This window comes from Exophiala oligosperma (assembly GCF_000835515.1).
Source record: "Exophiala oligosperma strain CBS 72588 unplaced genomic scaffold supercont1.11, whole genome shotgun sequence".
Classification (NCBI taxonomy): domain Eukaryota; kingdom Fungi; phylum Ascomycota; class Eurotiomycetes; order Chaetothyriales; family Herpotrichiellaceae; genus Exophiala; species Exophiala oligosperma.
Window position 1 is genome coordinate 533,152 of NW_015622828.1, and position 19,066 is coordinate 552,217.

Sequence of the window (19,066 nt, forward strand, 5' to 3'; positions counted from 1 at the left end):
GAAGCTAGTCCCCTTTGGGCGGCGGAAAAGGATGATCTGATCGGGGTCTCGAAATGCGCTGCGTCTCGTTGATACCATTTCCTTATCCTCAACAATCCAAAAACCCACGACAAGCCACACACCCACCGCCAACTTCGATTATATCACCATTGAGTGAGCTGATCCGGACCTTCAGCTTCATTCTCACCATAGTTTCGTCTTGAGATTGGTCGAAACGCGCCCTCTCTCCTATCCGCGGTCCTTCATCCTCTCCTCCTTTTGGCCTTGCGCAGGCCATTCCGTTCGTTCCTCCTATTATACTTCTCAATCTGGCCACGACTTTGACGACGTCCTCCTAGCGAGGCGGTTCTGTCTTTGCCCTTGGTTATTTCAGCACTCCAATTCCCCTTCGCCTTGTTCATATCCCGTCAGCGATGCTTCTACCCAAAGGCGGCGTGACCTGGAAGTCCGCCAAAGCCAAATTACCGCCATGGAAAGCAATATTAATGTTCTTAACACGCACACGATTTCTGGTCGCCGTCGCTCTGACGGGGCTAATTGTCTTATTATGGAGGGGAATAACTGTATCAACACGAGAAATGTCAAAGTAGGCCTGCCTCGATTGCTCTTGACAGATTCCAAGACGTGCTGACGAAATGATTGCTACAGTTTTTACTGCTTCGGCCCCTCGAAGCCTCCGACACAAATGTCGAATAATGAAATGGTTGCGTGGAACCAGCACCTGCAAACGCCTGTGCTGTTCAACCATCACGAGCCTTACGAGGTCAATTCCAGCACCATCCAGCGGATTGATCTGAATCCCATCCAATCTACCTCTCGAGCCGTGAGCAATCGCGAACGAGTTCTTCTTCTCACACCTCTACGTGACGCCGCGCCCTACCTGATGAAGTACTTCGACTTGATCTACGAGCTGACGTACCCGCACGACCTCATCGACCTCGCGTTTCTCGTCGGCGATTCCACGGACGATACGCTTGCCGTGCTTTCATCTGAAGTGAATAGAATACAACAACGTACCGACAAGATCCCCTTCCGCAGCGTGACAATTGTCGAAAAGGATTTCGGAGAAACCGGTGGTATGGATGTGGAATCAAGGCATGGCTTTGCAGCACAAGGGCCCAGACGCAAAGCCATGGGAAGAGCGAGGAATTATCTGCTTTATGCAGCCCTCAAGCCCGAGCACTCCTGGGTGTACTGGCGGGATGTAGACATCGTGGACAGCCCGAAAAAGATCATCGAGGACTTTGTTGCTCACGATAGGGATATTCTGGTGCCGAGTGCGTTATTTCCTTGTTTCAACTGGTTGTTCCTGGAGCTGGGAAGGCAACAGAATGACTAACAAACGTCTGTTTAGATATCTGGTTCCACCGCTATGAAAACAATCGCGATATCGAAGGCCGATTTGATTACAATTCATGGGTTGAGTCCGACAAGGGCCGTCGACTTTCGAACAGCCTGGACAAAAACGTAGTTCTCGCCGAGGGATACAAGGAATATGACACCGGCCGTACATACATGGCCAGAATGGGAGATTGGAGAAACAACAAAGACGAAGAGATCGAATTAGACGGTATCGGTGGTGTAAATATTTTGGTCAAAGCCGATGTGCACCGATCTGGTGAGTCCATGGATTGTCGCATTGGCGACCTAGATATTTTGAGATTGTGGCATCAATGCTGACTGCTCTTCGTGTTCAGGCATCAACTTCCCATGCTACGCTTTCGAAAATCAAGCCGAGACAGAAGGGTTTGCGAAAATGGCAAAGAGAGCCGGATACAAGGTTTACGGTCTTCCAAATTATGTTGTCTGGGTAAGTTTTGTTTATCTTTCTGGTGCCACCTCAGCAATGCTGACGATTTTTTCCAATAGCATATCGACACGCAAGAGAAACCAGGCAATGCAGCATAGAACAGGACATACATTTATGGTATTGACCCGAACAAACGAAACGAAAACCCGGCCGAGAGCGGGAAGGTCTTTGGGGGGGAAGAGAGTCGGTGTCACTGTCCATATCACTCGACCTCTTTTTTTCTGGAAGCTTTTGCTCTCACGGCGGCTTTTGGGGGATGGGTTCCGGTGTCTATTGGAATGTTCAAGAAGAAGGGCAACCCCACAAAACTTTCAAGACGGCGTTGTTTAATCACAAGCCTTTTGTGTCTTCCGTGTGTGTGTGTCTGTATGCCTTGCCCGGTCTTGCTTTTGCTACCTACGTAACGACGACACGGGCTTGACCGTGTGCGTATGTCTACGGTATCAAGTCTGGTTCTCTGGGCCAGGCAGAGAGCATCGAGGGTTGGGCATGTAGTCATCATACACGCGGAGTATCAACCTACCAACTAATATCAACGTATTGTACGACTTTTGAAATTTCTTGTGTCGATCCTCGCTGTCCTCTTGCTCTCTGCTCTCTGCCTCCGGAGTTCATCCATCGAGTCTCGAGACAACAGCAACCCAATGAAACAATTAATAGCGTTACTTCCGTTTTGGATTGTACGGTGGCTAAAACACTCGCTTTCGAACTGTTTCTGCTATAGAATTTGCTTGCCTATATATCTACTGTTGTGCCCCCTCATTGGTTCAATAGATCGTCGTCACCACCACGAGTCATCCTTCCTTTATGAGTGACTAGAGTCAATGAAAACAACGCCTTTGCAACACCGTCGCTGTACAGATAAACTTTCTCCAAAAAAACTCAAAATGAGACTGTCTTCCGAGGAGTACGCAAATCATACACACATAGGATGGTTAAGACAGCCATCATAAATATGTGGCTAAATGTGTCTAGCCATTGTCTGTCGTGGGTCAATGTGTGGATCATCAATTCATGAATATGTGTCTTTTCCTCTCAACTCATGGTCTGTCCCAGAATTCTGCAGACGTAGGTTGGACCTTGAGGGGAGCCGGGACCGGGGCTGGAGCAGGGGCAGGCGCGGGAGGCGGACTCATGAATGGATTGGCTTGGTAACCTGCAAAGGTCTGTGGCTGTTGATGGTTCGTGTATGACGTCGGTGACGGTCTATTATTATTATTGTTCGGAAGAGGGGCGATCAATTCGGCCATGGGGCCTCCTGGGGTGCTGTAATCGATCGGGTCGATGCTCTGATAGTGTGGAATGTCTGCGGGCGTGCTTACGATTCGAGAGGCGTGAGGATGGTAGATATTCGCGTTTGTCGCGGGAGAGCTGGGCGTAGTAGGTGATCCCTGTTGTGGTTGTAGTTGGTTCAAGGACGGGGTGTTGCTCAAGCTTCGCTGCTCGTGGGGGGTCGTGTTGCGCAGACTGCTGCTTCGGCTGACATTCCCGCTGACCGGAGGTTGGTAGTCGTCCCAGTTTCGTCGGGACACCCTCAACGGCTGCGGTAGGCCTTCGTCCCACGTGGTCCCTGTCTTGGTGCCGGTCAATGGCCTCAGGTTGGAGCCGGACGTGACTTCGACGCTGGAACGGCGGTTGTTGTTGTTGTTGATGCTGTCCGTCCCAGTAGGGACACTGGGGACGCCGTCAAAGGCTTCCTGGGGACGCCAACCGGTGCGGGCATCGCCGGCTTCTTGCTGGTCTCGCAGAGTGAGGATAGGTCGATCCTCGTCCAAGGGATAACCTGCCCCGGTGCGTTGGATGTCTAATGATCTTGATTCTCTGTTGATCTTCCTCTGCTCATCGTACTCGTCCCGCAGGCCTTCCCAGCGCTCGTAGTTTTTCTGTCTTTGTTTTTCACGTTTGTGGTGGACCAGGCCCTTGTGGCCCATGTAAATGGTGCCGAATATCAGCGACGTCATTGTGGTTGAAAGTTTTGCCTGTCGAGTTCTATGTAATGTGAGGTGTATGGATGCGTTTTGTTCCTTGGGGGGGCAAATTGGTATAGAAAAGGCGGGGCTCGATTACTGTTCAGGGAAACAGTCGAGAGCAGCCGGATGCGCAGGGAAGAAGGATACAAGCCAGATGATATATGCGGAGTCGATATCGGATCGTTCTAGAATCTTTGCTGCCTTGATCCCCTAAGCGCGTGCGTATACGTATTGCTGATGGTCTCGTGCTAGGCAGTGAAAATCGGGCGCCCGAAGGTGGGAGATTGAGGAATTCGGGGATCGCTTGTGGCAAAACGTGGGAATCTGGAGTCCTCGCTTGGAGCAGGGAGTATAATTAGATGTGAAGATGATGATGGTACGAAGAAAGATATGTTCAGAGATGCCACGAGGTTTTTGATCTTGTTGTAGGATTGCCACAGTCTCAATTACGACCGGTATGTTTTCTGGTGCTGATAAAGGAAGAACCGGAGAGATGAGACCTAACTTGATGGTGAGCGATAAAAGACCCCAGGACTTATTCCGAGAAGCAGAAAACGGCAAATGTGAGCGCGAGCAAAGAGACTGCTGGATCTAGACACTTATGGTTCAATTGCCGTTTGGACTTGAGATTCAGTGGTTTTCGACGGCGCGATCACACGACGGTGCATAAATGAAGGAGCCTGTTTGGTGGAATAGCAGCATCAAGTGCATGATGTTATCGAACCGAAGAAGCTCCACTGGCTAGGGAGTTCATTGACAGATGCTGGGTATGCCTTGATTACTGCTAGTCGGTCCACTTGAAGGGGCAACGGAAGCTGATGATTTGATATGAGGCACAAAAAAAGCGGCAGAAGATGGTGGAAGGGAATGCGCGGCGATGAGGTCAGCACAGCCATCAACGTCACAGGCCGAACAAGACTATCAAGGAACGGGCCAAACTGCTCCGCTACATCCCTTATTGCGAGTTGCGAGGTACTTCACTCTCTCTGCCTTTGCTGCGATCGATACCTTGGCGGTCGGATAGATCCTATTTCAACCGCCATGACAAGAACTCTGGGCCAGGCTTAGGTATCGTGAGAAATGGTATATACCCTCATTGAACACTCGTACAGTAATTCTCATGGCAATATGTAGAGTACAATCTCGACACTGAGCTGTGACTCCGTCGGCTATCTTTACCAGTGACTCTTCGATCGATCAAGTCACTCCTATTGGGGGTGGTCTCTTTGATCTACAGAATCCCGGACACGTTATCAGGCATAACAATATCGTCACGACTTGTGCTGAGATAAACAACGATAGGCACCCGACAATGCAAATAATCTTATCTAGCACAGCTTGGCCGACCATGATACGGAGTACGAGTCCAAGTAATCGTATTCGTAAAAGGCCGCAATTGGTTGCTGACATAGTAGCGCCAATTCTTCAGGCCACTCAACTCACTGTGCGGAGAAGGCAATGAATGGACTGCGCAGCATCGACGCTTCCGTTTTGTTCGCGTCAACAACAACAGCACAGTCTGAGTCCATGTTGACCGACACGTCAATCTGGTACCCCTGCTACTGAATTGACAGTTCGGCATGGCACCCAAATTGAAGCCCAGAGGTTCCGCTTGGAATGCCCGAGTAAGTACCCCGTACACCCGTGCCTCGTGTCTCAATTCTCGAACTCACATGATACCTCACACATATAGACAATAACGGCTCCCATTGCAGCAGTTGTAATGGCTGGCTTGCTCTACACCTATTCAATTACTTCCATCAGAGCCGCGAAAAGAAACGCAAAGCTTCACCGAGAAGCAGATGGCGGGCAACTCGACTTGCGCCGTGAGAGCTTGCGCAGGCACGGTGTGATAGACCAGGTCGAAGGCACCTCTGGCCTACAGCTTCTGAAAGATGCTAGAAGTGCAGACAAACAAGAGTCCAAATTCATGGGAGATGGAAAAGCTCAACCACTTGGTACGGAGCAAAAAGAGGAGGTGGGCGCCCCTCGGACCAACAACGAAAGCATCCTCGAAGGCTACCGAGCTCCTGGAGCACTGAAAAAGTCCAAGGATGGCCTTGCAGAATAGTCATCCGAACGACGGACGGTAGATGAGATTTTAAGGAAATCAACACGCGAGACTGAGGCTCATGAAATCCTCCAGGTCCCCAATACCGTCGCACACAGGCTGGTCTAAGTGTCGTCTCTCACGAATGGACGTGCCGGCTATTCCTTGTGTTTCGCGACGTAGCAGGATCCATCGTGGACAATACTGAGGACTCTGAGCTGAGGTGGCTGCGGGTCGACACTGCGCACACAGCAATTGTTGCGACTAAAACTTGCAGTTACGCACAAGCGGAGTCAATTATCTCACGAACCCAGGGTTACCTGCAACGTCACACCTCAGGACGTATTACCGGAGAGATGTCTCCTATCTCCATCGGCCCAGCGACTGTGCCTCGAAGAAGAGATGTCTGAGAAGGGCACTGGGTGTAAAGTCGATGGATTTGAGTACCGAACGGTGTCCATCTAGGCTCATCCTGCTTGGTGCCATCTGTGAGATTGGCGTGTGAGCAATGCCTATGCACCAGGGCAAGTCTACACCTGCAAACTGTACTCTATCTATAAAATTTGGTAAAATCTTCAAGTAAATACGAATCGACGGCAATGTAGCACATCTCGTCGAGTTCAATCCTTGCATCTGGACAGGGACAGTTTCTCCGAGATGTGGAGTTGCATTGTTGTAGCGACTCAGATCAAGCGAATCTGGGGTTGAGAATGCGGTGGTGGCTTTTCTCCTCCCACCAACGGGCGACACTCGGCCACCCTTGACCAGCCTTCAGACTCCCCTCGAACCAGCTTCAGCTGATCATATACTTTCTCCGCCCGTCAATCAGATCATTCGCAGGATGCTCCTCTCCCCCAGAAAACGATGGGAATGTCATCAAAGATCCCGCCCCATCGAATGAGAATGCTCGAAGAAGATACGCTCGTCAAGGAAAATGCGCACTTCGTGTCCCTTCCCCGTAAAAGGGTTCAGAACGATGGTTAATACAAGTGGCCATCGCAAACTCTCTTTTCCACAACTTTGAAGCGTGGCGGTATTGATTGGGGCTAGCATAAAACGCAAAAGGGCGGTTGATTCTTTCCACACTCCTCGTTTCTCTCATCTCTTCCTTTTGTACAGCGAGATTCTTGCACTTCCACGACTACCCTCTTCCCCTCTCATGTTCGTGCTGAAAGACAGGATATTGGGAGCGGCCGATATTGCTATTACGACATGCTTGATCTTTGCGACATCACCAAAAGTATCGATGCAACATGAAGCACGTCAGATAGGCAATGATTGTACAAGAAATCTCTAGTCGATAATGGTACCTGACCGCGGACCAACAACCTCAGCCGTTACCATCGTTATAACAGTCTTGGCCACCTTGTTCGTTGTTGGTCGCTTCTATACAAGAATATGGCTGGTTAAATCCGTGAAACAGGACGACTGGTGGATTTTGGCAGCATGGGTGCTTGCTGTTGGCTTCTCGGCCTCAATATGCACTGCGGTCAAATATGGCTTGGGCAAGCACAAGAACGACATTTCTGACGAGGATTTCAGCTCACTGCGCAAGGCCGAATATGCTTTCTCAATCCTATACAATCCAGCCCTCATGCTCACCAAGACGTCCATCGTCGTATTCTTCCTCTCCGTCATGTCCAAGGACGTTGACCCTGTATTCAAGTGGTGCAACTGGTTAACCCTTGTACTTGTTAATGCCGTCGGCACGGCACTGACCTTGTACAACATTTTTCAGTGTCGCCCAATCGTTCAGGCATGGGCATATCCTCGGTCAACCGATGCAAAATGCGCCGACATAGTCACCTTGTATCTCTCATCAGCTCCTGTCAATATTATCACAGACATTGCCCTACTGGTCCTTCCCATGCCGATCCTCACCGGCATGCGACTGCCTCGAAAGCAAAAAATCATCCTGCTGCTGACATTTAGTGCTGGAGCTTTTGTGGCGGCGGTGGACGTGGTCCGCATCGCATATCTCCAAAATGCAGCGCTAAACCGGTTAAAACTGGTCAAGACCGACGGAGGCTCTAGTGGCCGTATTGTCGAAGAGAACGATTTCTCCTGGTACGCCAGTTTGAGTTTCATGTGGTCGGCAGTCGAGGTCTGCACGGGGATTATTTGTGCATGCGTGCCGAGCCTGAAACCACTCTTTCTTCGTTTCCTTCCACGCATGGTCAGGGACGTCGGGGATACCCAGATCGGTAACGACAAGCCCAGCGTCGTCAATCCCGGTATGCCCATTGGTGATATCTCGATTCTCAATAACCCAGCCGCATTCAGGCAGCCTCAAACCAAAGAATACCGTGGAGACGAAGATGGAGATCAAATGGGCTTTCTCAACATGCTTTCACAGTCTCCAGATGAAGACACCACTACAGTTTCCAGGGTATCTACGAGGTTGTCTCGGAGGAGCACCGCAAAGACAACCACTTCCGATTTCGGGTTTGTCAAGACCTACAAGAACCGAAACATGTTGAGGTTGTCGACAAAAGAGAGCATCTGGCCTGTTGCTGTCATCACCCTCGTCTTCTTCTTGTGGGGCTTGGCATATGGGTTTTTGAGCAGCCTCAACTCCAGGTTCCAGGAAGTGGCGAAGCTCTCTACTGGACAAGGAGTTGGGCTTCATTCGGCTTATTATGCCGGTTACCTGGTAGGACCCCTTACATTGGGCCGCTTCATTCTCAAGAGATATGGCTTCAAAGCCTCCATGATTTCAGGTCTATGCGTCTATGGTTGCGGCACTCTGGTTTTCTGGCCATCGGCAGTGCTGACCTCGTATCCTGCCTTTGTTGTCTCGAACTTCATTGTGGGAGTTGGTCTCTCTTGCCTGGAGATAGCCGCCAATCCATATACCTCGCTTTGTGGCCCTCTAGAATACGCTGAAATTCGGCTGAATATATCGCAAGCATTTCAAGCCATCGGTACTGTATGCTCACCTCTATTGGCAACCAAGGTGTTATTCAACAATGTCCTGAATGCCCCCTCCCTTGTGAACGTGCAGTGGACATATTTGGGCATTGCCCTATTCGACTTCGCACTTGCGGTGGTTTTCTTTTACATCCCCCTCCCCGAGGCAACCGATGAACAGCTAGATGAATTGGCAGATCGACGAAGCGCGGCTTACCGGGCTTCTGTGGGACCTTGGAAGGTTGTGTATGTCACCCTTGGGTTTGGAGTGTTCAGTCAATGGTGCTATGTTGGGCAACAAGAGTGCATTGGTGGTTCAATCGAATCCTTGATCCAGGTCGTGAAGCCGCACACCAATCTCCACCCGTTCGATTTCGAAACAGTAGGCCACACTGTATTCATGGCTGGCCGATTCTTGACCGCATTCCTCGACTACTTTATCAAACCGCGTTTGGTTCTCCTAGGACTTTTCGTCGGACTCATTGTTTGCTTAGGGCTACAAATGCACCTCGTCGCCGATGCAGCGGCGGCCGTTGCAATGCTTTCATTTTTCTTCGAGGCAGGAATTTTCAGCAACATCTTTGCAACTTCCATGCGTGGCCTGGGCGGTCACACCAAAACCGGTTCCGCCTTTATGACGGCTGCGATATCTGGAGGTGCTGTCTTTCCTCCCATCATGTGGGCGGTGTTCAACGTACGCGGTACCAAATACGCGTATAGCGTTCCTTTGGCGGCCGCGGTGTCCGGAATGATCTTCCCAATTTATTTGAACCTAGTACGTGCGGCCAGAGTACAGGTGGATCCCGAGTACAAGTCCAAGTCACGCAGGCATATCTTCAGAAGCTTCAGTCAGACGACTTCGGATTCGGACGACACCTTTAAAAATTCTGGCCTTGGTCAAACCACGACAAGGCACCATAAGACGGATGGAGGCATGTCTTCTAGCACGAACTATGAAGGGCGACCTGAAATCGATCACGTCGAAAGGAAATGCAGTGGTGAAAGTCGCCAGAGCCCAGCATCTCCGATTTTCACATTGGACTTTGGGGATGAAAAGAATCAGATGAAGCACACCCAGCCACCTCAATCAAGACCGACAAAGGGATACGTGGGAGAGCTGACGCTTTGGCCAGGTGACGACGATTCTGGTGTCAGTTCTGATACCGACAGGAGGCCACACCAGGAGGCTGCCACTGTCAACGCTCATGATCCAAGCGTCGCGTGTGAAGGCGAAGCTTCCGGGAAGGGTAAGAACCGTAACAGCTTGGACGATTATCATGCTATAATGAGAGAACTTTGAGCGCATGTCTCGACATGCTACATTCGGGGTTGAGTTTATTCAATTTGTTGCGTTCAAGCGATGTGTATATATTCGTGTACAGAGGACTACTATTTCGGACCTTACGGAACACAGACATGGTTCTAGTATATTTACTTGGATGCAGTGCTGTCTGCGTCCACCTATATTGTCGGATATGCGGCTCAGGTTGTCGCATTGTGCTTTCCTCCTAGGCGTACCCGCGTTCTGCAGTAATCATGAGATGATTGCAGCTACTAAAGCTCTCGTCATAGAACAGTAGTTGGTTGGGATTGATTCATTTTGTTGGGTCTGCGTAGGCTGCAGAACAGCCAGCTTGAGTCTATGGAACTGGCATGCATGAAGGATGGAGTTCAAGAGCTTGCATAATCTAGACTCCGGATGAGGCCGAATAGCCGGTGGTATGGATAATGGCACTGGCCTTGTCGCGTGGTGTCTATCGCACGCACCATCAAGGAAACGCGGGCTGGACACGGTGCACAGGCTTCTTGATATGCAACGGAGACGGAGACTCTGTTTGACTTCACTGACAGAGCAGATACTCCCATGTTAGAGCATCGACCATCAATTCGAGGCCCGGTGGTCGCTGCGAAGGTCGAAAAAGAGCTTTGGAAAAGCGTACAATTGGGCACCTCGAGCACGAAAATTTTTTCTCGCGGGACGAGTAAAGTATCGGTGATGAAAACTACCATGGCGCACCTCATGCAAGATTCATCATTTTTGCGAGGATTTGCCGCCGTCTGATGCATCTGCAACCTGCAGAAGAGGTGGTTCCTGCATGAGCGAGGCGCATTGTGAATGGACACAAGCCTGACAGTCTGAATCGGAAAAGGGAACAGCACATACATACATACTGCGGTCGTACGCGGAAGAAGATACATAAAAGCTCGGCGCCGTACTGAGTCGGTTGCACTCCCGTATGATCGAGCTGAGTGGGCAATGTCAAAGTCCGTATAGCGAACAAAGCTGCACTGAAAGACGTTGCTGCAACCTCTTTACTCGTACGGATACGAAGACGTCGATTGTGGGCGCGTTGGAAAGCCGGACTGTCCCTCATAGAGGCGGAGCAAACGAGCGTTGACCACCGTGCAGGCCCGTCAGCGAAAGTCAGGCACAGGGGGAAGATCTGATCACCGCTTATCCCCTTGAGGCCTAGAAGTCGCTCGTACCTGGTACCTGAATCCGCCCACGTTTTCTGGCCGAACAAATCGCCTTAGGGCGACAAGAAGCTTAGGGAATTCAACTGCCTACATTCGCCTCCAGTCGCCCCCAATGGCTTAGGCCGGTGACCTACTGCAGTACAGTACCTGTGGTGATGGACCACTTGGGAGGTTTCCGTTTCGGCGGGCGCCACGAAGCCGCCCCCGAAGCCATTCGTACAGTACCCAATCCCTGTCCGGACCTACCTACTGCACGGAGTACGTACTTGTACGTTGCAGCTGCATGCTCCATCCAGCTGCATTGCAATGGAGTCTTGTCTGTGCCTGACCCCGGCGACTGGAGCAGCCACTGATCCTGTGTTTCTGCCGAATCTCCCACTGCCGAGAGTCCACATTGCCCCTGGGCCGGAAACGGTTGGGCATGTGTGTGCGCCTACCGTTCTGGCATCGCAAACTGCGCACAGAGCAGGTCCAGTTTGACAGACTCCCAGACAGCTTCTCAACATGCAAGGAGAGGGGACACAATGGGGAATCCCGCCCAAGAAGCTCTGTGCAACGACTCCGTCCAATACAGTGGTTACTGGATGTGCGAGCTAAGGGGTAGGGATTAGACCAATGGAGGATCTTGACGGCCTACCATTGTCCTCACAGGCGCATGGTTCTCCTCTCCTACTCCTGGATCGCATGAGGTGACGAGTATCAAGCAAGGGCTGGACTCCATCAACTATTTTCTTTGTCTTCTTTTTCTGATCCCACAGTGCTACCAAAAATTCTCTTTCCCTTTTCTTCATTCTTTCAACTGGCACTACGCCTCTCACTCTCTTTTCTCTTTATCTACTTATCCTTTGTCCCGCCCGTCGGCAGTAGAGATTCCACTCTCTCTCTCTCGTTCTTTCATCCCACGGTCACTACCTCTTCCAGCACTCGCATTACTTGAGGACTTGACGCCCTCTTGTCAATCCTTTTACCACCAACACATTCTCTGCTAGACTTGTCATCGCGACAAAAAAGCTCTACCTAAGCTCGACGCTGCTCGACATTCTCTTCGTGATTCGTCCACAAGATCCAAAGACAAACTGTAGAGCCAGATCTCCAGTCATTTTCGAACCTCGTCCAAAACGATACAACATTTCCCTCAAGGAACGCCGACCAACTATCTTCCATTATGGCCGTACTCAAGAACATCACCCTCGCAGCGTTGCTGCTCGCTCCTTTCACCATGGCTGCTCCCCGTCTAGATGCGCGAGCCATGTACACCCATACCGACACCGAAATCGTTTGGGTGACTGTTGAAGAAACCACCACTATCTGGCTTGAACCCGGCGCACCAACTCCGGCCCCGGCGCCTGTTGCTGCTGCCGATACAACCACTGTCGCTGTTGCAAACAGCTCGGCCACCTCTGGTCCCGCTGTCTTTGCCGCCCAAACTATCTACGGCCCTTCGACGACCATGGCAACTGTCGCCGGTGCTGCTGCTGCTCCAGCTGCCCCTCCAGCGTCCTCTCCTGCCGCAGCTGCGTGGTCGTCTGCACCGGCCCCGGCCCCAGTCGCACCAGCTCCGGCTTCTCCGGCTCCCGCTGCTGAGTCCTCGCCCGCTGCTGCTTCTGCCGCATCTGCACCCGCCCCGTCAGCCTCATCCTCGAATGGTGGTGGCAGCCCTAAAGACATCAGCGCCTCCCAATCGGCAACCTGCGAGGGTACCGGCGCTGCTTGCGTCGGTGACGTAACTCATTGGGATGGAGGTAAGTTTGTGCTGCATCCCCTGTGTTGGTTTGATGCCGTGCGCTGACGTGTAATGAATTTTTTAGGTCTCGGTGCATGCGGCTGGAACGTCAACACAAACAGTGATCTCTCAATCGCTCTTCCCTATCAATTCATGGGTACCCAGTCGAATGGAAACCCTTACTGTGGACGTTCGGTGACTCTGTACAACCCCACCTCGGGCACCACGGTTCAGGCCAAGGTCGGCGACAAGTGTATGGGTTGCGTCGACCGTGCCATTGATTGTACCGATGCCTTGTTCAATGCCATCACCGATGGGACAGGTAATGGCCGTGTCCATGGCATTGAATGGTGGTTCAGTTAGATGCCTTTCTTATCCCTAGATATCTGAGTCAGTGACTTGGGATTTGGTGATTATTTCTGAAGGAGACAGGGAGAAGAAATGCATGACATGACTTTTGAAAAGTCGATCATGGAGAAGTACAGTACATGATTTTTGGGGGGGCAAGGGTTTCTGGGAAGCCTTGAACAAAGATAAACAAATCCTCCAAACCCCGTTTCTTGGGCCGGATTTTGTTACTTGATTTTTTGTCATATATCAACCAACCAGGTGTTGCTGGATATATACTAGAAAATTTTAAGCCCAAGGAAATCTCGGTCGTGAAGGGGTCAAGTTTGTGGATTTTTTAACGAACATTTATGAACAAATAGGAAAGGAGATGGGATATAGGATATAGGATATAGGAAATATGGAATTATGAATCAAGCGCCATTGCATCCATCCATCCATCCATGATTCAGAATTTTTGGGGTATATGGAAAATGAAGTGGAAAGATTCCAAAACACCATCATCATTTTAACCCCTTTTCCACGGGGTGCAGTCTTAACGATATGTCCAGTTTTCACCTCCCTTTCTACGAAACACATCAATATGGTAGCATGTGAGGGTTCTTGCGTCACTTGAAATGTGACCTTACTTACGGAAGCATTCAGTCATGTAGTTTTCCAGATGAGATTCCTCTAGGTAGGTATGGAATGTTACATGTACTTTACTCCTTACAGAGAACACCTCCACCGCGTCATACGCGTTACGTCCGTGCGTATTCGGTAGCTGCTCATAAGTAGATATCGTGATGCGTGTGTGTGAGAATACTCTTCACGCGGATGTACTGCACGAGCCCTACAGTACTTTGACACGTAGTGGAGGGGTCGTGATGTTCTCCGTGACTAGTACGGGAGTACGGGGGGTATAAGCCGCGCACGTACTCCGTACGGAGTACTACGTATTCTGTACGTCAATCGGAACTCAAGGGGGTATGGGATATAGGAGGCCTAAATACGTAGTACACCTTACAGTACGGAGTACTTCGTACTCGGTAGACCACTTCGCGTTATCATCACGCACTTTTGACAAGGTATCAAGAGAAACTGCTTAGCGAGGTCAAGCATTTCACGGGGTAAGAGGGAGTAAGAACTATGATGAAATCTTTCACTACGATACCATATTCGTAACCATCAAGATTTATACCGAATACAGAGACCTTCCCTGGTCTCGTAGCTCAGCATCTTAAGTATTTACTCCTTGACGTTTGCTTTGGTTTGGTACTTTTTGACGAAAAAGCTACCGAGTCGCCTCGGCAGTGGATTCGATCGGACCTTCGGTCGTCAATGATGAATTACTGTAGTTGCAAAGTGATCGAAGAGGATTCGGCTTCTTACGCGCAACTCCAACCATCAACCCCGTAAAAACAAGCCATAACAAGGCAAGGCCGCCCAGTTGTCGTGTAAATTCGTTCAATCGCTTGCCTGAAGCTGTTCTTTGGTATATGTGTCAGCGGCGTGCGTCAGCTATAGCCAGCTGCTATGCATGGAAAAAACCCGGTTCCGTCAGCGATATTCGAGGACAACAAGGGTCGAAATTAGCCGATTTGTTAAGTAAAATAGGAATTCTAGGTAGCGAGCATGCATTACACCGCGCACGCAGTAAGACCGGTATTCTGTAGCAAATACAGACGTATATATACTCCTTGTGCGCAAGTATACAGAAGGAAGAGCCGACCATCCAGAAGCTGCTGATGCGACCCTCGATATTCCCGTTGCTCACTGCGGACAAGCCAGGCAAGTGAACAGATAGCAGCCACCACAGTTACGGAGTTCCGAGGTTATCAAAAAAGAAAAAGAAAAAAACAATGCGTGCGGTTATTTCTCGCGTCGAACCAAAAGATGTCGATGCCATTGTACCTTTGTTGTTCGGGACCTTCAAAACAGAAGATCTCACAAAGGTCTTCTTCGGTCGCGGATCTCAAGCTTCCAAAGCTTACACCAAGAAACTCCTTCTGGCTGGACTCCAGGACGACCCCGCGGATGTGTTTCTCAAGATGGAGGACGAAGATCAAGAGGTCGACGTCGAGGTGCTTGATGATGAAGGCAACGTCGTCGGCACCGAGAGACGGAGGAGAATCATCGCCACGAACGACTGGAAGATCTATCCCACCTATGTCACTCCACAGGAAGAGCAGCAGGAGACCAAAAAGGCCGACGCGGAAGGCATGGCCGCGTTCTCCTACCTGGACACCGAACAAGAACGGGCCGACGCGGCGGTGTTGATGGAAGACTTCCTCGTCAGGAGACGTCGCGAGTGCAAGGAAGGGCACGCACTCTGTTTCTTGATGTTCGTCGACGCAGAGTATCAGCGAAGGGGATACGGTCGGGCCTTGATGAACTGGGGCATCGCGGTGGCCGACGCCCTGATGTTGCCTTGTTGGATAGAGGCGAGTTCCAAGGGAGAAGGGCTGTATCGACAGTTGGGATTCGAGGATAAAGAACGCGTCAAGGTTTGGGGACCGACAAAGACTTTTCTCATGGACTATCTGCATATGAGAAGACCTGCGACGGCTCAAAGGATCAGGTTTGAGGATGGGAAGATGGTGCCGGAGCTGATGAAGTGAGGACGATTTTCATGGGGCCAGATATACACCTACCATTCCTTTGATGATGATATCTAGGTAGAAAGTTGATTGCTAGTAATAGTGATTGGAGTCTATCATGGTTGCGACCCTTAGGAAGTCGTCAATTGATAGGGCATTGTCTGCTTTGCGAGTCTGTTCCTTTCAGCATCGCGACATTGTTTCCTGTACTCCGTATCGGGAATGAGATCAATCGCGAAACACATGAGAGAGAAATAAAGAACTACCAGCGTCTCGGTCGCCATGAGGGAATTATATCCTGCTTTCAGACTTCAAATTATGGGATCGAGCTAGCCTTCGCTAAACAAGGCAACCTGAAGAACTACATCAATACTAACACCGAGCCACCAGAATCACTCAAGATCGAATGGATATTAAGATCGAATGGATATTATCCATTATTGATACATTATCTTACGTTCGTTCCCGGAGAGTTTTGGTGGACGAAATTGCCCTACGAAACTTCCTGGTCGTCGATGGACAACTCAAACTTGCAGATTTCGGTCAGTCCGCGATGCTGCCCATCTTGACAGACATGGAGACTGTTTGCGACAATGATTTGACTACAAGTATCGAGATTTTCCACCTTGGCTGGGTCATCTACTCGATCGCTGTTTGGCATGTACATGAACACTACTTTTTCTCTGAAGAACATGAAATGCAGTGGCCGACTTCGCAAGACCTACCTCCATCAGAGGGCCTTTTCTGCCGTTATCTTGTCGAGAGATGCTGGCATGGAGAGTATGTTGAGACGCAAATGCTTCAAAAGGAAGCTTATGATACCCTTGTTTATAACAGAACGCGTTGAATTTATTGCTCGTAGTGGTTCGTATTGACTATAGTACTCCGTATATTACTCGGTAAATCTCGCTGTATTTACTCGTGATTTGTGTCGACGTCATTCAAGTATTCACGCGCCAATGGAGAAATTTTGTCCCACCAAGAAACTGCGGTCGAGGAAGAGAAGAGGATACGTTGGTTGATGGTCCATTAGTCGAACGGATACTCCATATCAGTTCATCAATCATTCGATTACTTTGAGATAGTCTTGGACGAGCTTGTGTACACCACTCCTTCCGCTCCTGCTTTCACTCCCACCGTGTTCGCTACAACCTGACCTTCCATCCACATGTCTCACCACCAATAACTCCCCATGCGACTCGACCGCGGCGTGTTCGCCGCATCCCGCACTCATTGGACCTGTACTGGGTGCAAGTCCTCTCTACGCCGGGAATTTAGTTCCTATAGGAGACCTGTTCGAGTAGTCCGACCGACGAAAGCTATCTACTGGGCTGCGGCTGGCGGTGCTTTAGGTGGAAGCCTACTCTTTTTCACCGATGATATCAAGCATGGGTGGAATGCTGCCGCAAGAACAGGAAGGGTGATATCTGCCCTGGCTGTAAACATTAACGAGTAAGGAATCGCGATCAAGGGAGATTATGTCGGCATAGACACTCACGCAGCTAGTTACCGAACGACATTGAAACAAGATCTCGGTGATGCGGAAGAAGAAAGTCGCCTCCTCAAAGCTTGCCACAAGCGATGCGCCGAACGGACTTTGAAAGTGCTCGAGAAGAATGGATCAATATTCATCAAGCTCGGCCAGCACCTGTCGTCGATGGGATACCTCTTGCCCACCGAATGGACCGAAACCTTCATCCCTTTGCAGGACAAGTGTCCTGTTTCCTCCTATGAGTCGATCGAAGACATGTTCATTCGCGACACAGGACATCGGATAGAGGACGATTTTGCAGAATTTTCCAAGGAACCTATTGGGGCCGCTTCCTTGGCTCAAGTGCACATTGCAAGGCTCAAAGACAGTGATCAACAGGTGGCAGTAAAAGTACAGCATCCCAGCTTGGAGGAGTGGGTTCCTTTAGATCTGGCCTTGACCAGATTTTCGTTCCGGACATTGAAAAGGGCCTTCCCGGAATACGATATGGAGTGGCTGAGTCAAGAAATGGACTTCTCACTTCCTCAGGAACTCGATTTCACTCTTGAGGGTGCTAATGCCACTAGAGCAAGAGAGTACTTTTCGCAACATGCCAAGTTCCCTCTGATAATACCGAAGGTCATATCAGCAAGCAAAAGGATCTTGGTCATGGACTTTGTGACAGGCGCGAGAGTTGATAATACCGCGTATTTCGATCAACACCACATCTCCAGGGACGAAGTATCAGCGACACTAGCGAGGGTATTTAACGTCATGATCTTCAAGAGGGACGCACCTCTACATTGCGATCCCCATGGGGGCAATATTGCCGTTCGACATAATCCCAATCGACGATATCCCTACAACTTCGACATAATCCTGTATGATCACGGACTATATCGGATGCCCGACAATAAGTTACGCAGGGACTATGCGAGATTATGGCTGGCTGTGATTGATGCCAACGAGGACCAGATGCGAAAGTATGCCTACGAAGTTGCTGGCATCACCGACGAGCAATTCCCGCTGTTTGCTTCTGCCATCACGGGTCGGGATTATCGCGTGCTGACGAACAAGAAAGTGGCGACGTCAATGCGGGATGAGCAAGAGAAGGAGAGTATCAACGAAGTTTTTGGTGAGGATCTTCTCCAGCAGCTTGTTCAGTTGCTTGGAGATGTTCCTCGAATCATACTCTTGATCCTCAAGACAAATGATCTGACACGAAGCTTGGACGAGTCACTTGGATCGAAACAACCTATGCGACCCATGATGATCCTTGCAAAGTTCGCGAGTCTCACTGTGTGGGAAGAAGAGAAGGAGAAGATCCGACAACGCGGCGGATTTTTGAATCCTCGAAACTTCTTGCCTTTGCTCAAGGCCTGGTTAAGTCATATGAGGATCGAACTGAAGCTCTTTGGGTACGAGCGATATTTGTCTCTACGCCGGCATTTACACCTTGATTGATGAGGTGGGTGACCCATCAGTATATACACATACATACGCATACCAAGTCTATTGCAGACGAACATTGTGTTTGTTGAATGAATTTTAGCGAGGAGTTTTGTTATTGATAGCGAACTGGTACATAGACAATGTTACTAAGTATATATTGAACATATGCGACACTATTACACTGTTATTAGTGGTTTTTGAACATGATTCAACATGAAAATTGAGGTCTGCCCAACAAACATGTAGCATGGTGTTGGTGATGTGATCGCATATAC

At 50.0% G+C, this 19,066-nt stretch overlaps 7 protein-coding genes across 7 annotated transcripts; 6 read left to right on the plus strand and 1 right to left on the minus strand.

The window, feature by feature from the left end:
* The first annotated feature begins 47 nt into the window (after positions 1-47).
* On the plus strand, positions 48-2,417 carry PV06_09897 (uncharacterized protein). Its single transcript, XM_016411381.1, has 5 exons — positions 48-586; positions 649-1,277; positions 1,355-1,618; positions 1,698-1,810; positions 1,870-2,417. Exons 1-5 carry the CDS (start codon positions 414-416, stop codon positions 1,906-1,908), a joined length of 1,218 nt encoding a protein of 405 aa, XP_016258135.1. The 5' UTR covers positions 48-413; the 3' UTR covers positions 1,909-2,417.
* On the minus strand, positions 2,240-4,597 carry PV06_09898 (uncharacterized protein). The gene has a single exon (XM_016411382.1). It carries the CDS (start codon positions 3,769-3,771, stop codon positions 2,851-2,853), a length of 921 nt encoding a protein of 306 aa, XP_016258136.1. The 5' UTR covers positions 3,772-4,597; the 3' UTR covers positions 2,240-2,850.
* Positions 4,598-5,360: 763 nt separating this feature from the next.
* Positions 5,361-5,851, plus strand: PV06_09899 (uncharacterized protein; the record flags this gene model as incomplete). The annotated part of the gene is made up of 2 exons (XM_016411383.1): positions 5,361-5,405; positions 5,474-5,851. 2 exons carry the CDS (start codon positions 5,361-5,363, stop codon positions 5,849-5,851), a joined length of 423 nt encoding a protein of 140 aa, XP_016258137.1.
* Positions 5,852-7,133: 1,282 nt separating this feature from the next.
* Positions 7,134-10,040, plus strand: PV06_09900 (uncharacterized protein; the record flags this gene model as incomplete). Its single annotated transcript, XM_016411384.1, has 1 exon — positions 7,134-10,040. The coding sequence occupies one exon, from the start codon at positions 7,134-7,136 to the stop codon at positions 10,038-10,040; it is 2,907 nt and encodes a 968-aa protein (XP_016258138.1).
* Positions 10,041-11,819: 1,779 nt separating this feature from the next.
* On the plus strand, positions 11,820-13,721 carry PV06_09901 (uncharacterized protein). The gene is made up of 2 exons (XM_016411385.1): positions 11,820-12,960; positions 13,027-13,721. Exons 1-2 carry the CDS (start codon positions 12,384-12,386, stop codon positions 13,302-13,304), a joined length of 855 nt encoding a protein of 284 aa, XP_016258139.1. The 5' UTR covers positions 11,820-12,383; the 3' UTR covers positions 13,305-13,721.
* A 1,210-nt stretch (positions 13,722-14,931) lies between these two features.
* Positions 14,932-15,920, plus strand: PV06_09902 (uncharacterized protein). The gene has a single exon (XM_016411386.1). The coding sequence runs from the start codon at positions 15,131-15,133 to the stop codon at positions 15,887-15,889; it is 759 nt and encodes a 252-aa protein (XP_016258140.1). The 5' UTR covers positions 14,932-15,130; the 3' UTR covers positions 15,890-15,920.
* A 972-nt stretch (positions 15,921-16,892) lies between these two features.
* On the plus strand, positions 16,893-18,971 carry PV06_09903 (uncharacterized protein). Its single transcript, XM_016411387.1, has 2 exons — positions 16,893-17,320; positions 17,375-18,971. Exons 1-2 carry the CDS (start codon positions 17,061-17,063, stop codon positions 18,801-18,803), a joined length of 1,689 nt encoding a protein of 562 aa, XP_016258141.1. The 5' UTR covers positions 16,893-17,060; the 3' UTR covers positions 18,804-18,971.
* The last annotated feature ends 95 nt before the right edge of the window (positions 18,972-19,066 follow it).

What these genes read in the sequence shown, in the direction of transcription:
- PV06_09897 (XM_016411381.1), top strand. Translation starts at nt 414, where the DNA reads ATGCTTCTACCCAAAGGCGGCGTGACCTGGAAGTCCGCCAAAGCCAAA. An exon ending in AGCCGATGTGCACCGATCTG is followed by an intron (nt 1,619 to 1,697) that starts GTGAGTCCATGG and finishes CTTCGTGTTCAG; the next exon opens with GCATCAACTTCCCATGCTAC. An exon ending in TTCCAAATTATGTTGTCTGG is followed by an intron (nt 1,811 to 1,869) that starts GTAAGTTTTGTT and finishes TTTTTCCAATAG; the next exon opens with CATATCGACACGCAAGAGAA.
- PV06_09898 (XM_016411382.1), bottom strand. Translation starts at nt 3,771, where the DNA reads ATGACGTCGCTGATATTCGGCACCATTTACATGGGCCACAAGGGCCTG.
- PV06_09901 (XM_016411385.1), top strand. Translation starts at nt 12,384, where the DNA reads ATGGCCGTACTCAAGAACATCACCCTCGCAGCGTTGCTGCTCGCTCCT. An exon ending in CGTAACTCATTGGGATGGAG is followed by an intron (nt 12,961 to 13,026) that starts GTAAGTTTGTGC and finishes TGAATTTTTTAG; the next exon opens with GTCTCGGTGCATGCGGCTGG.
- PV06_09902 (XM_016411386.1), top strand. Translation starts at nt 15,131, where the DNA reads ATGCGTGCGGTTATTTCTCGCGTCGAACCAAAAGATGTCGATGCCATT.
- PV06_09903 (XM_016411387.1), top strand. Translation starts at nt 17,061, where the DNA reads ATGCGACTCGACCGCGGCGTGTTCGCCGCATCCCGCACTCATTGGACC. An exon ending in CTGGCTGTAAACATTAACGA is followed by an intron (nt 17,321 to 17,374) that starts GTAAGGAATCGC and finishes TCACGCAGCTAG; the next exon opens with TTACCGAACGACATTGAAAC.